At 38.1% G+C, this 12426-nt stretch overlaps 1 protein-coding gene across 1 annotated transcript; it reads right to left on the bottom strand.

Moving 5' to 3' along the window:
• Positions 1 to 2257: 2257 nt before the first annotated feature.
• LOC122910388 (olfactory receptor 5K1-like) lies at positions 2258 to 3187 on the bottom strand. The gene has a single exon (XM_044255016.1). The coding sequence runs from the start codon at positions 3185 to 3187 to the stop codon at positions 2258 to 2260; it is 930 nt and encodes a 309-aa protein (XP_044110951.1).
• Positions 3188 to 12426: the final 9239 nt, after the last annotated feature.

The raw sequence follows: 12426 nt of genomic DNA, 5'->3' as shown, positions 1-12426 counted from the left end.
ATTGTGTATATATACCACATCTTCTTGATCCATTCAACTGTTGATGGACATCTAGGTTCTTTCCATATTTTGGCTATTGTGGACATTGCTGCTATAAACATTCGGGTGCACGTGCCCCTTTGGATCACTACGTTTGTATTTTTAGGGTAAATTCCCAGTAGTGCAATTGCTGGGTCATAGGGCAGTTCTATTTTCAACATTTTGAGGAACCTCCATGCTGTTTTCCAGAGTGGTTGCACCAGCTTGCATTCCCACCAACAGTGTAGGAGGGTTCCCCTTTCTCCGCATCCTCGCCAGCATCTTCGCAGATGATATGATACTCTATGTGGAAAACCCAAAAGACTCCACTCCAAAACTGCTAGAACTTATACAGGAATTCAGTAAAGTGTCAGGATATAAGATCAATGCACAGAAATCAGTTGCATTTCTCTACACCAACAACAAGACAGAAGAAAGAGAAATTAAGGAGTCCATCCCATTTACAATTGCACCCCAAACCATAAGATACCTAGGAATAAACCTAACCAAAGAGGCACAGAATCTATACTCAGAAAACTATAAAGTACTCATGAAAGAAATTGAGGAAGACACAAAGAAATGGAAAAATGTTCCATGCTCCTGGATTGGAAGAATAAATATTGTGAAAATGTCTATGCTACCTAAAGCAATCTACACATTTAATGCAATTCCTATCAAAGTACCATCCATCTTTTTCAAAGAAATGGAACAAATAATTTTAAAATTTATATGGAACCAGAAAAGACCTCCAATAGCCACAGGTATATTGAAAAACAAAGCCAAAGTTGGTGGCATCACAATTCCGGACTTCAAGCTTTATTACAAAGCTGTCATCATCAAGACAGCATGGCACTGGCACAAAAACAGACATATAGACCAATGGAACAGAATAGAGAGCCCAGAAATAGACCCTCAACTCTATGGTCAACTAATCTTCAACAAAGCAGGAAAGAATGTCCAATGGAAAAAAGACAGCCTCTTCAATAAATGGTGTTGGGAAAATCGGACAGCCACGAGCAGAAAAATGAAATTGGACCATTTCCTTACACCACACACAAAAATAGATTCAAAATGGATTAAGGACCTCAATGTGAGAAAGGAATCCATCAAAATCCTTGAGGAGAACATAGGCAGCAACCTCTTCGACCTCAGCCGCAGCAACGTCTTCCTAGGAACATCGCCAAAGGCAAGGGAAGCAAGGGCAAAAATGAACTTTTGGGATTTCATCAAAATCAAAAGCTTTTGCACAGCAAAGGAAACAGTAAACAAAACCAAAAGACAACTGACAGAATGGGAGAAGATATTTGCAAACGACATATCAGATAAAGGACTAGTGTCCAAAATCTATAAAGAACTTAACAAACTCAACACCCAAAGAACAAATAATCCAATCAAGAAATGGGCAGAGGACATGAACAGACGTTTCTGCAAAGAAGACATCCAGATGGCCAACAGACACATGAAAAAGTGCTCCATATCACTCGGCATCAGGGAAATACAAATCAAAACCACAATGAGATATCACCTCACACCAGTCAGAATGGCTAAAATCAACAAGTCAGGAAATGACAGATGCTTATTATACAGTTTGATTAGCATTCTTTTCTTGTTTTTAATATTTTTTAATTGTAAAAGACACATAACAAAATTTCCTCTTTTAATGATGAAAATATACTTGATTTAAGAATAGATACTTCATTTGAATTGATATTCAAATATATCCCTTGAATAAACCCAAATAAAATTAAGAATCAAATATATACATTGTACTTCTGACAGATGGTGTTGTTTAAGAGGGGATTAATTCTTGAGAACCTGGAATGGGACAAACTTTGTAAAATTATGCTTTGGAATTCTAGAAACTTGTCAATAATATTAAATGGGGGTGATCTTTACATATACAGACTTGTATTCCTAGTATTTGTTGAAAATTATAACTCATGACTCTTTGAAACAACTAGTTAATAGTTTAGCTAATTTTTCTGTGGCACAGTATGTGACCTCAATAATAATTATTTAATTCATTCTTGAAGGGAGCTAGTAGCTATGATTTTGGGATACATATTAGCAGAATCTCTCCTTGCAGAATTTATTTATTTGATTCCTATACTAAGATGTATTAGTAATTGAATATTTTATGGACAAAGTGGTCCTTTTCTACTTTCTCAATATTCCATGATCTTGAAAAACATTTTATCAAATTTAATTTTGCACAGGTGATGATATTTACTTTAAAATGTTATAAAATTTTCTTTATAATTTTTTTCATAGCATTTATTACTTCCTTATTTCTTAGACTATAAATAAAAGGGTTTAATAAAGGGATCACTATGGTATAAAAAACAGCACCAGGTATATCTTTATCCTCTTCTTTAACTGAATGTGGTCGAATGTACACAAAGATAAGAGAACCATAGAATATTGAGACAGAGAGAAAGTGGGATGCACAAGTAGATAAGGCTTTGCTTCTTCCCTCTTTGGATTTCATTTTGAAAATAGTAAAGAGAATGTAGAAGTAAGATATTAAGACACTACCAACGGTGAAGAGTTGAACTGAACCTGCAAAGATAAATATCATCAATTCATTGATATAAGGGTCAACACAAGAGAGTCTGTATAATGGAAAAACATCACAAAAAAAGTGATTAATTTGATTTGACCCACAGAAAGTTAACCTAAAGAGAAACCCTATTTGAATCACAGAATGCAGATTTCCAGCTATATAGGCCCCTGTGGTCATCTGAATACAGAGTTTCTTTGACATCATCGTGTGGTACTGCAGAGGGCTACATATGGCCACATAGCGATCATAGGCCATTGCTGCCAGGAGAAAGCAATCTGCAGTTTCAGCAAGGCAGAGAAAATAAAATTGTACCATGCACTCATAAAGGGAAATCATTCTGTCTTTAGAAAAGGAGTTCTCTAACATTTTGGGGGTGATGGCACAGGAACAACAGGTATCCATCAAAGCCAGGTTGCCCAGAAAGATGTACATTGGTGTGTGAAGACGACGCTCCATAAAAATCAATACCACCAGGCCAAGATTCCCCACCATAGTGATCACATAGATAGTGAGAAACACCACAAACAGGAGGCTCCTCATCTCTGGGTGATCTGTAAATCCTAAGAGGATGAATTCAGTGGTCAAGGAGTAATTATCCTCAGTCATATCCACTTTCTCTGTTGAGATAGCAAGTCTGGAGATATAAGATTAAGGGAAATTAGAGAATCGATTCCATTTACTATACCACCAAGAACGATAAGATATCTGGGAATAAACCTAACAAAAGAGGTAAAGGATCTGTACTTGAGGAACGACAGAACACTCGTGAATGAAATTAAAGAAGACAAAAAAATTTGGAGTAGTATTCCATGCTCATGGATCAGAAGAATAAACATCATAAGATTGTAATTTAAAGTGTGTAAAACTCTGCTTCCAAATTTTTCTTTTTACAACAAAGAGAGAAAGTTCTTCAAACTCCTCTTAGTATCTCTGGACACAGGCACACAAACCTCTAGGGGATAGCCATTCTCCTAAAATGTCAGTTTTATAACTGAACTCTGAAAATCAGCATTCCCATGAATATTTCTGTAATTCCAAGAAGAATGCTTACAGAGGAAAATGTTTGTCTTTATGAATTCACGTATGGATAGTGTAGAAATCTAGCATTCTCATATTTGGTTCATGGTTGACAAAAAATTTCAGTGTCAGTTTTGGTATTACAGATCCTTAAAATAATTTTAATATCATTTTTTATGTATACATTTCTTTTTTTTTTTTTTTTTACTGAGCAAAAATTTTCATATACTCTCCCAGTGGAATGAATGCTTAAAAAGGGCATACAACGGATATGTTAAATTTATACGTTAGGAATTGTATGAAGATCACAAATGTTTAAGAATAGGACTTTTATCTTTAGAGAAAATTCCTTGGGATATCCAAGGAAATAAATATCTATGTATTTTCACCTCTCTCATCCCTGTTCTCAGTATTAGATCCATTTCCCTAAAAACTGATTTTTGCCCATGCCATCATTCCTGTTGATTTTTGCCCAGATCTCTAAATCCCCTTCATCTTTATGTAAAGCATAGTTTACATATAATGCTCCTTAAGAAAGCTTTAACTAAATGCCCCAGACTACACTGATTTTCACTTCTTGCATTCTCATACATATCCTATATACCCAACACAATCTAGAGTTGTTTATGTATAATACTCATGGCTTTTTTAAAAAGTGCATATAGAGTTTCTTTATTAAAATTGTAGACATTTGAGTTCAGCTGTGACTTTCACTCCTCGTAAGAGTTATTTAATGCTATAGAGGGGGGAAAAAGTATTGATTCCAGTCCTAGCTTCAAAGACCCGAGATAGGTGAACTTGTTGTCAGTGGACTATCACTGATCCTTAGTGACCTCTTTGGTCTCCATAAATTGAGACTGCTAGTTTCGAAGAACACGCTACAAAGGAAATTCTTGGAAATTTATCATGAAAAACCTTATGTATTATTCTCTTATTGGAAGTGACCCAGCTACAATTTTCCTGCTTCCTAAGAAACTTATGCAATATTTTCTGAAGTATGTCACAGTAGTTTGAAAGCTAATAAAAATAAGCTTGCCCCTAGTTCCATCCATGTCGTCGCAAGACAACTATCATATGATCTCCCTGATATGAGGAAGTGGAGATGCAATGTGGGGGGTTTTGGGAGTAGGAAAAGAAAAAATGAAAGAAGAGGGGATTGGGAGGGAGACAAATCATAAAAGAATCTCAAAAAACAGACTGAGGGTTCCTGGGGGGAGAGGGGACGGGAGAGGGTGGTGGGGATATGGACATTGGGGAGGGTATGTGCTATGATGAGTGCTGTGAAATGTGTAAACCTGGCGATTCACAGACCTCTACCCTTGGGGATAAAAATACATTATATGTTTAATTAAAAAAATAAGCTTGCCTGTACATTTTAGTTTTATAACACTTAGAGAAAGAAAAAAATCTTAAATCTTGATATGATTTTTGAGATGGGTTGCCTGGATGGCTAAGATATTTAAGCATCTTCCTTTGGTTCAGGTCATGATTCTCCAGGTCCTGGGTCTGAGCCCCATGTCTGACTCCCAGCTCAGTGGGAGTTCTCCTTGTTCCTCTCCCTCTGCCTCTCCCTCTACTTGAGTTCTCTCTGTCTCTCTGTTTCTCTCTCTCAAATGAATAAATTTGTAAAAAATCTTAAAATAAATATGATTTTTGAGAACAAATTTTGTTTTACCTCAAAGTCTATCTTCTTTTATTACTTAGGGTTCCGTTAGGATATTTTGACCAATGTGTCTAATTATGTAAATTCTATGGTCAAATGGGTTTCTTTTTCCATAAACATCAAAATAAAAGCACAGGCTGAAAACATCAAAATAAAAGCACAGGCTGAACGTTTCACTTTCTTGTTTTAAAGTACTAAAGATAAGCCATTTAATTATTCAGCTCTGCTAGAATTAACTTTCAATGTACTTGCCTGAATTATGTAACAGAATTAAGCTGTACTCTTACCTGTATGTTTTGAAGATCTACCTTATAACCAGAAAAGGTCAATGTGAACTGAGTTCAAATCTCAGACCTAGAAAGGTAAGAAGTTGAAACCTGAGAACAATTTAAAAATGCCAACTAATTCAGATAAATCAATACTTACAGTCGCTAACAGTTAGGTAAAGATATATCTGAATACTTCCATTGCCTGAATGCTCTGAGAAGAGTTTTATAACATCACATTGCTTTTGTGCGTGTGTGATGTTAAGTCTCATATAATTTCAGGATATAAGTTTTTGTCTCAAAAACATTTGGAATTAAAAGGATGAAAATCTGGAAGGCTACTAATAGTTCAGTGTCAATAATTGTGTTTCTTACAATGCAAAATTAGCTTTCCATCAAATGCTTATGGGACTTGCCTATGATGACATCAGTGTATTTCTATGGGGACATTCAGTTCCCCATACATTTTAACTCTGTGACATAAATTAAAGATGACCTGTGAGACAATGAGGTTAAAGTAAATGACCTTTGCACAAGTCACTAAGTCATTTGATGATCACCTTGCGGATTCTTATGTAACTGACATCATTTCTAGAATTCTGTTCTTTATTCTGTGCCTAAAATGTAAAATGAGCTGAAGGGACTCTCAGGTTGGTTTGGACCATTACTAGAGAGAATAATAGGGTTTATGAAAGATGATTAGCATTTAGAGAGGAGAACAAAAGTTGTGGTAGTCTTGGCTGTCTCATCAACTCCTTCATTCTGATCTGATATTGTTCCCATGTATTGAAATATCCTCATGGGAACTTTGCTGTTACCCTTTAGCTGCATATAGGATTTACTGAGCTATTCTCTGTGCTTTTCAGTCACACCAATTCCTTTACTTTCTTACCCTGTTTTCACCCTTCACCCCACTAATCGTATAAATATACTGTATATTTAATAAAATTTAATTTAATAAAAATACTATACGTCGGGACACCTGGGTGGCTCAGTTGGTTAAGCAGCTGCCTTCGGCTCAGGTCATGGTCCCAGGGTCCTGGGATCGAGTCCCACAGCGGGCTCCTTGCTCAGCAGGGAGCCTGCTTCCCCCTCTGCCTCTGCCTGCCATTCTGTCTGCCTGTGCTCACTCTCTCTCCCTCTCTCTCTCTGATAAATAAATAAAATCTTAAAAAAAAATACTATACATCGTAAAATATGTCTGCAATCCATCACTTTTTGCCTGCTGCTACCATTAGCTATAGACAAAGGAGGGAAAGGATCTCTGTTATGTTCATTCCTTCATTCCTAATACCTTGAACATTGTTACTTTGTAGTGCTTAACAAATGTTTGTTGAACGAGTAAAAAAAATGATAGTCTACTGCTCAGGAATTTGGAATGGTCTTTAATTAGTTTCAAACCAAATCCTTTCTTCATTTTTTTAAGGGTTTCTTAAAAACTGTTTTAGTTTCTTTTTTTGTTTGTTTGTTTTTCTTTTTTTCTTTTTTTGGATATTACTTATTTAGTGAAAGAGAGTAAGAGTGGATGTGGGGTAGAAGGAGAAGGAGAGAGAGAAAACAATTCTCTGCTGAGCAGAGATATGGACATGTGACTTTGGGGCTTGATTCCAGGACTCCGGGATCATGACCTGAGCTGAAGGCAGACACTTAACTGACTGAGCCACCCAGGCACCCCCAAATCCATTTTTCTTATTTTGGTATTCCAGATTCTCCACAGTCAATTTTTGTCTTATCTATCTCTTTCCTTTCTTCCTCTTACATCAGGGCAGTTGGCTATGTGTATTCCTTCATGGTCCTTCTGGGCAGTTTTTTCAACTAATTCACTTTCAATGTTTCCCTCAACTAAAACTCCTTCTCTCTTTCCTTCCATCTCAGTACTACTCATCCTTGAACTCAAATCAGATCTCCATGGGGACTTTCCTAGGTCTTTCAAATAAAATGGATTCTTTCCTTTCCTGATTTACATGATCCTTCACTACTTTTATAATGCATTCACCACCATATCAAGTGTGACTCATATGTGTCTTGATTGGTAAAAGTCTTGACTGCATATTAAGTTACCAATCATGTCATGCATCTTTCTGAGAAACTGACTACAAACTGAGCTAGATCCTGCTGCACTAACTGCTAACATTACCCTTCTGTTTCACTTTTATCACGTACTTTCAATATGCAGGGTATTGGGGAAGACAATGGAGAGCGTGTGCACAGGATGTGAGACTGAAGGGGATAATTTCCTAGTTTTTATATATGGCTCCTGACAAGATGCTCATCATCTAGTGGGCAGAAAGAAAGGCACTTACATTGTTAACCAGTGTGCAATTTAGGCTGTAGTATAAAAGATTATGTTATATAAAATATAGTGAGGGAAGTGAATAGTGACCTGAATGAAGAAAGAAATGTTGGAAGTATAATTTCAGATAACTTTTCAGGATAAGAAGGGTAAGAACTGGGGAAGAACATGAGGAAAAGCAGTAGACTGAGGGAAACATGTATAAAAGCCTGGAGTCTTAAAAGAGACAGACCAAATTTTTTTTTTTTAAAAAAAGGATAGTCATCTAAAAAGTCTCAAGGTTGCTCATAAATGATACAAGGAGATACAACAGGTAACATAAAAAGAATAGGAAAAGAGATTGGAAATTTTCCTATTTGATTTCTTTGCATATTTTCTCTGTTCTACCAATTCATTAAAACCTCTCTCCAAGGCAACAACTAACTTTAAATACCAACAGTAAAGAGTATTTAATCATTTTCCTAACCAAGTGTAGTGACTGGTACTATTAAAGTCCTCTGTGGCTTCTTATGGTAACCCTCTCTGCTTCTGTCTTCTTGATTGCTGCATCTCAGTGTTTCGCACTAGGTCACGTTTCCACCTTTGCCCTGAATGATGCTTCTTTCTGATTGTATCCTTGACCTCCCTCTTCTGTCATTCTAGATTTTTCCCATATTATCTCAACTACTCTTGTGTTGTCAACTATCTTTCATCTACTCATGGCTTCACTAGAGAAGATATAGCAAACCATTCTGGTGTACATATATATTTTTTATTAACATAAAATGTATTATTTTCCCCAGGGGTACAGGTTTGTGAATCATCAGGCTCACACATTTCAGAACACTAACCACAGCACATACCCTCCCCAATGTCCATAACCCAGCCACCCTATCCCTCCCCTCCCACCCCCCAGCAACCCTCAGTTTGTTTTGTGAGATTGAGAGTCTCTTATGGTTTGTGTCCCTCCAGATCCGATCTTGTTTCATTTTTTCCCCTCCCTAACACCCAAGCCCCCTGCCTGCCTCTCAAATTCCTCATGTCAGAGAGATCATATGACAATTGTGTTTCTCTGATTGACTTCTTTCACTTAGCATAATACCCTCTAGTTCCATCCGGTCAGGGCAAATGGCAAGATTTCGATTTTTGATGTTGCATAGTATTCTACTGTATATATATACCACATCATCTTTATCCATTCATGAGTTCATGGAATTTTAGGGTCTTTCCATAGTTTGGCTATTGTGGATATTGTGCTATAAACATTTGGGTGCATGTGCCCCTTCGGGTCCCTACATTTGTAACAAAAGGTACAAATAAAGGGCCCATAGCTAGCTCGGTTGGTTAACCATCTGGTTTGGGCTCCGGTCATGAACCCAAAGTCCTGGGATCTAGTCCTTTGTCAGGCTCCCTGCTTAGGGGGGAGTCTGCTTCTCCCTCTCCTTCTGCCCCTCACCCCTACTCATGCTTTCTCTCTCTGTCAAATAAATTTTAAAAAGTCATTTATAAATATCAAAAAGTAGCAACATAAACATATTTAAAATTCAGACATGTCTAACCAAAGGACAGATAAATGACATGAAAGTGGTGTGAGAATTGATATTTCTTCATTAAAAACTTTGAAGTTTTAGGAGGATAAAGAGATCTTGAATAAGTAGATGAAATATTTAATGAATACTTATAATTAAGAGCAAGGATGAGCTTGCCAATATGCCACAGTTCATAAGTGACAGAACCTGGATTGAGATGCAGTGAAGGGTTGGGAGAACTAAAGAAGAGTAAAAACCAGTCAGTAACCTAGGACAAGAATGGCAACATTTTCAAGTTGATGAGAACATTTCTGAAAAAGCCATAGCTTAGGTCCACTTCTGAATGGCAGCATGGGAAATTCCATGGCCCGGTTGCCAACAGCATATATGGTGACAACTTTGTGTTAAAAAACATGATTTAAAAATCTTTGGGAAGTGGGGGCTGCTGTGCTAGTGTTCTGGTGGGTTCTGGCCACGAAGGCGGTACTGCCACAGGACCATGCCACAGGGCCCAGGGTGCCACAGGGAGGTGAGGAGGACTGGCTCGGGGTACTGCATGGGCCTGGGGCTCCTCTGGATGAGCTGGTGGGTGCGTGCCCCCATGTACTAGGAGAAGGAGGAAGAGAGCCACTAATACACCTGCAAGCACCTCTGCCTGCTCAAGAACATGCTTGCAATCAGTGAGGGGGGTGTGCTGATCTCTGGCTTTCCCCCCGGGCCCCTGCAGATGCAGCTGAGCCTGCACTATGATAAGAACTACCTCCAGGTGAAGTATGGCAACATGGGGCTGCCTGACATTGACAGCAAGGTGAGGATGGAGATCAACATGGCACCTACCACTGCTTTGCTCTACACACCTGTGCTCATCAGAGGCCATGAAAGTCCTGTTCTTTGGGCTCTGTGCCCACATTAAGCTGTGAAAGCTGAAGTGTTGTTAGCACAGGACTCGCCTGAGAGCACCAGTGAGTCCATATCTATGCTATTCCATCTTAGGGACACTGACTCCCAGATCAGGGACTGCTGCAATCCTCACACTTTGCTCCTGAGCTGGGACCAGGAGCTGTGGCCACTCTGCTCTCAGGCCATAGCAGTCTGGGCAAACTCATGGTGTCTGCATCCCTCCTACTGCCCACAGGTTTTTTTGGCACCAAGTGGATGATGTTCCGGGCTGTGGGTATTTATGTCCTCTTAAAAAAAAAAAAAGAAAGAAAGAAAGAAAAGAAAAAGGTCTCTGGCTGGAAACTGCTAGGGTATGCAGCAATGAAACATTCATTCAAGAAAATGTATTAAAATTTGGTAAGAACAATGAGAATCTACAGCACTCAAATCATAACCTGGGCCTTCCCAGCTCAGTGTGAGGAAAGGTCCGCTTTACTCAGGTGCAGACAGGAACACAAAACTCCCTCCCCACATCCCTTCTACCTCCTAGTAGTTGACTGTGTTACCTCCCAGGAATGCCACACCCAACAACTTTTCTCACCTCTTTGCAGCTATGTATTGTGGAAGGTAAATTCTAGGCAATTGTGATCAAGAGTTTGGGGATCCCTTGATATCCCAACTCAGTCTGCACTCTTAAGGTAGAGACTCTATCTTAGATATGACTTTGATAGCAGGGATATCACATGGAGAGAAGTGGGTCACTCTCACTACTCCCATGTCTAAAAGTTGAGTCTCAGAGATTTTACCCCAAAGGGAAGAAAGGTGTTAAGAACATGGACCTACAAAGAATCACTCAAAGAAAGTGATTCTATTGGCAAAAGATGATTAGTGGGAGAATGGTGGAACTATTGGTGTAACATCCAGCTGGTTTACCTAGAAAAATGCAGGGTGGGAGAAAATAAGGAAGAGCTTGCCTTGAGTCAGAAAGACCCTCAAGCATTAGACTAAAAAACCATGCTTCAAAAAAAAAAAAATAAAAAAAAATAAAAAAATAAAAAACCATGCTTCAAAGGGGCCCATATTCAATTGCATTTGAATGTGGAACAACTTATTCCCCAAGGCATAAGGGGAATTATTCCCTGAGAGTGAGAAAGAGAGAGAGAGAGTGTATGCTCATGCTATTACTGGGAGTTCATGGGCCTAAGAGCTGGATATGTTCAAAGAAGGAAATAAGAGGACTTCTGATAAAGCCATGGTCATCCCAAGGGACTGTGTGCATACTGCATCTTCTGAAAAGCAGCAACAGAGGCTTTACACTGCAGGGGAACTGGACATACACACACAAACACTCTCCACCAAGTCACTGAACAAACTAAAATATTACAATACCCAAGGATGAATGAGTATCCAGAGTTCTACAAAATAATATCTTAAATCTCCAGTTCTCAACAACAAAAAGTCATGATATATGCAAAAATTGTAACCCATCCATCAGAAAATTAACAGAAAACATAAACTGCCTTTGAGAGCAATCTTATACTGGATTTAACAGAAAAAAATTTTAAAATAATCTTGATAAAAATGGTCACAGACTAAAGGAAACCAGGATTAAATAAATAAAGGAAGGTGTGAATGCAGTGCTATATGAAACAGACTATCAATAAAGAGAAAGTATAAAGAAAAAATGAAGTGGAAATTCTGTAGTTGAAAAGTACAATTTAAATTAAAAAAATCACTGAAGAAACTCAACTGTAGATTTAAACTGACAAGAAAGATTGTGAGGGGGTGCCTTGGTGTCTCAATGGATTAAGCTTCTGCCTTAGGCATAGGTCATGATCTTAGGGTCCTTGGATCAAACCCAGCATCAGGTTCTCTGCTCTGCAGAGAGCCTGCTTCCCCCTCCCCTACTCTCTCTGCCTGTCTCTCTGCCTACTTGTTATCTCTGTCAAATAAATAAATAATAAAATCTATTAAAAAAAAGAAGAAAGATCTGTGAAATTGAAGTTTTATCAATAGAGAGTATGCAATCCAAAGGACGAAGGAAAAAAGAATGAGGAGAAATGCACAGACCATCAGAGAAATAAAGCCAGCACTGAGTGCATCAGCACATGCCTTTGGGAGAACCAGGTAAACACATTTCTGATAAAAGACTTGTATACAAAGATGAAAGTTGTTTGGTGATAAACGATGACAAAAAATAACAAACAATCCAATAAAAA

The sequence above is a fragment of the Neovison vison genome, chromosome 6, assembly GCF_020171115.1.
Source record: "Neovison vison isolate M4711 chromosome 6, ASM_NN_V1, whole genome shotgun sequence".
NCBI classification, from domain to species: Eukaryota; Metazoa; Chordata; class Mammalia; order Carnivora; family Mustelidae; genus Neogale; species Neogale vison.
The sequence above is the reverse complement of the archived record's forward strand: the minus strand, read 5'-3'. Positions and strand labels throughout refer to the sequence as shown.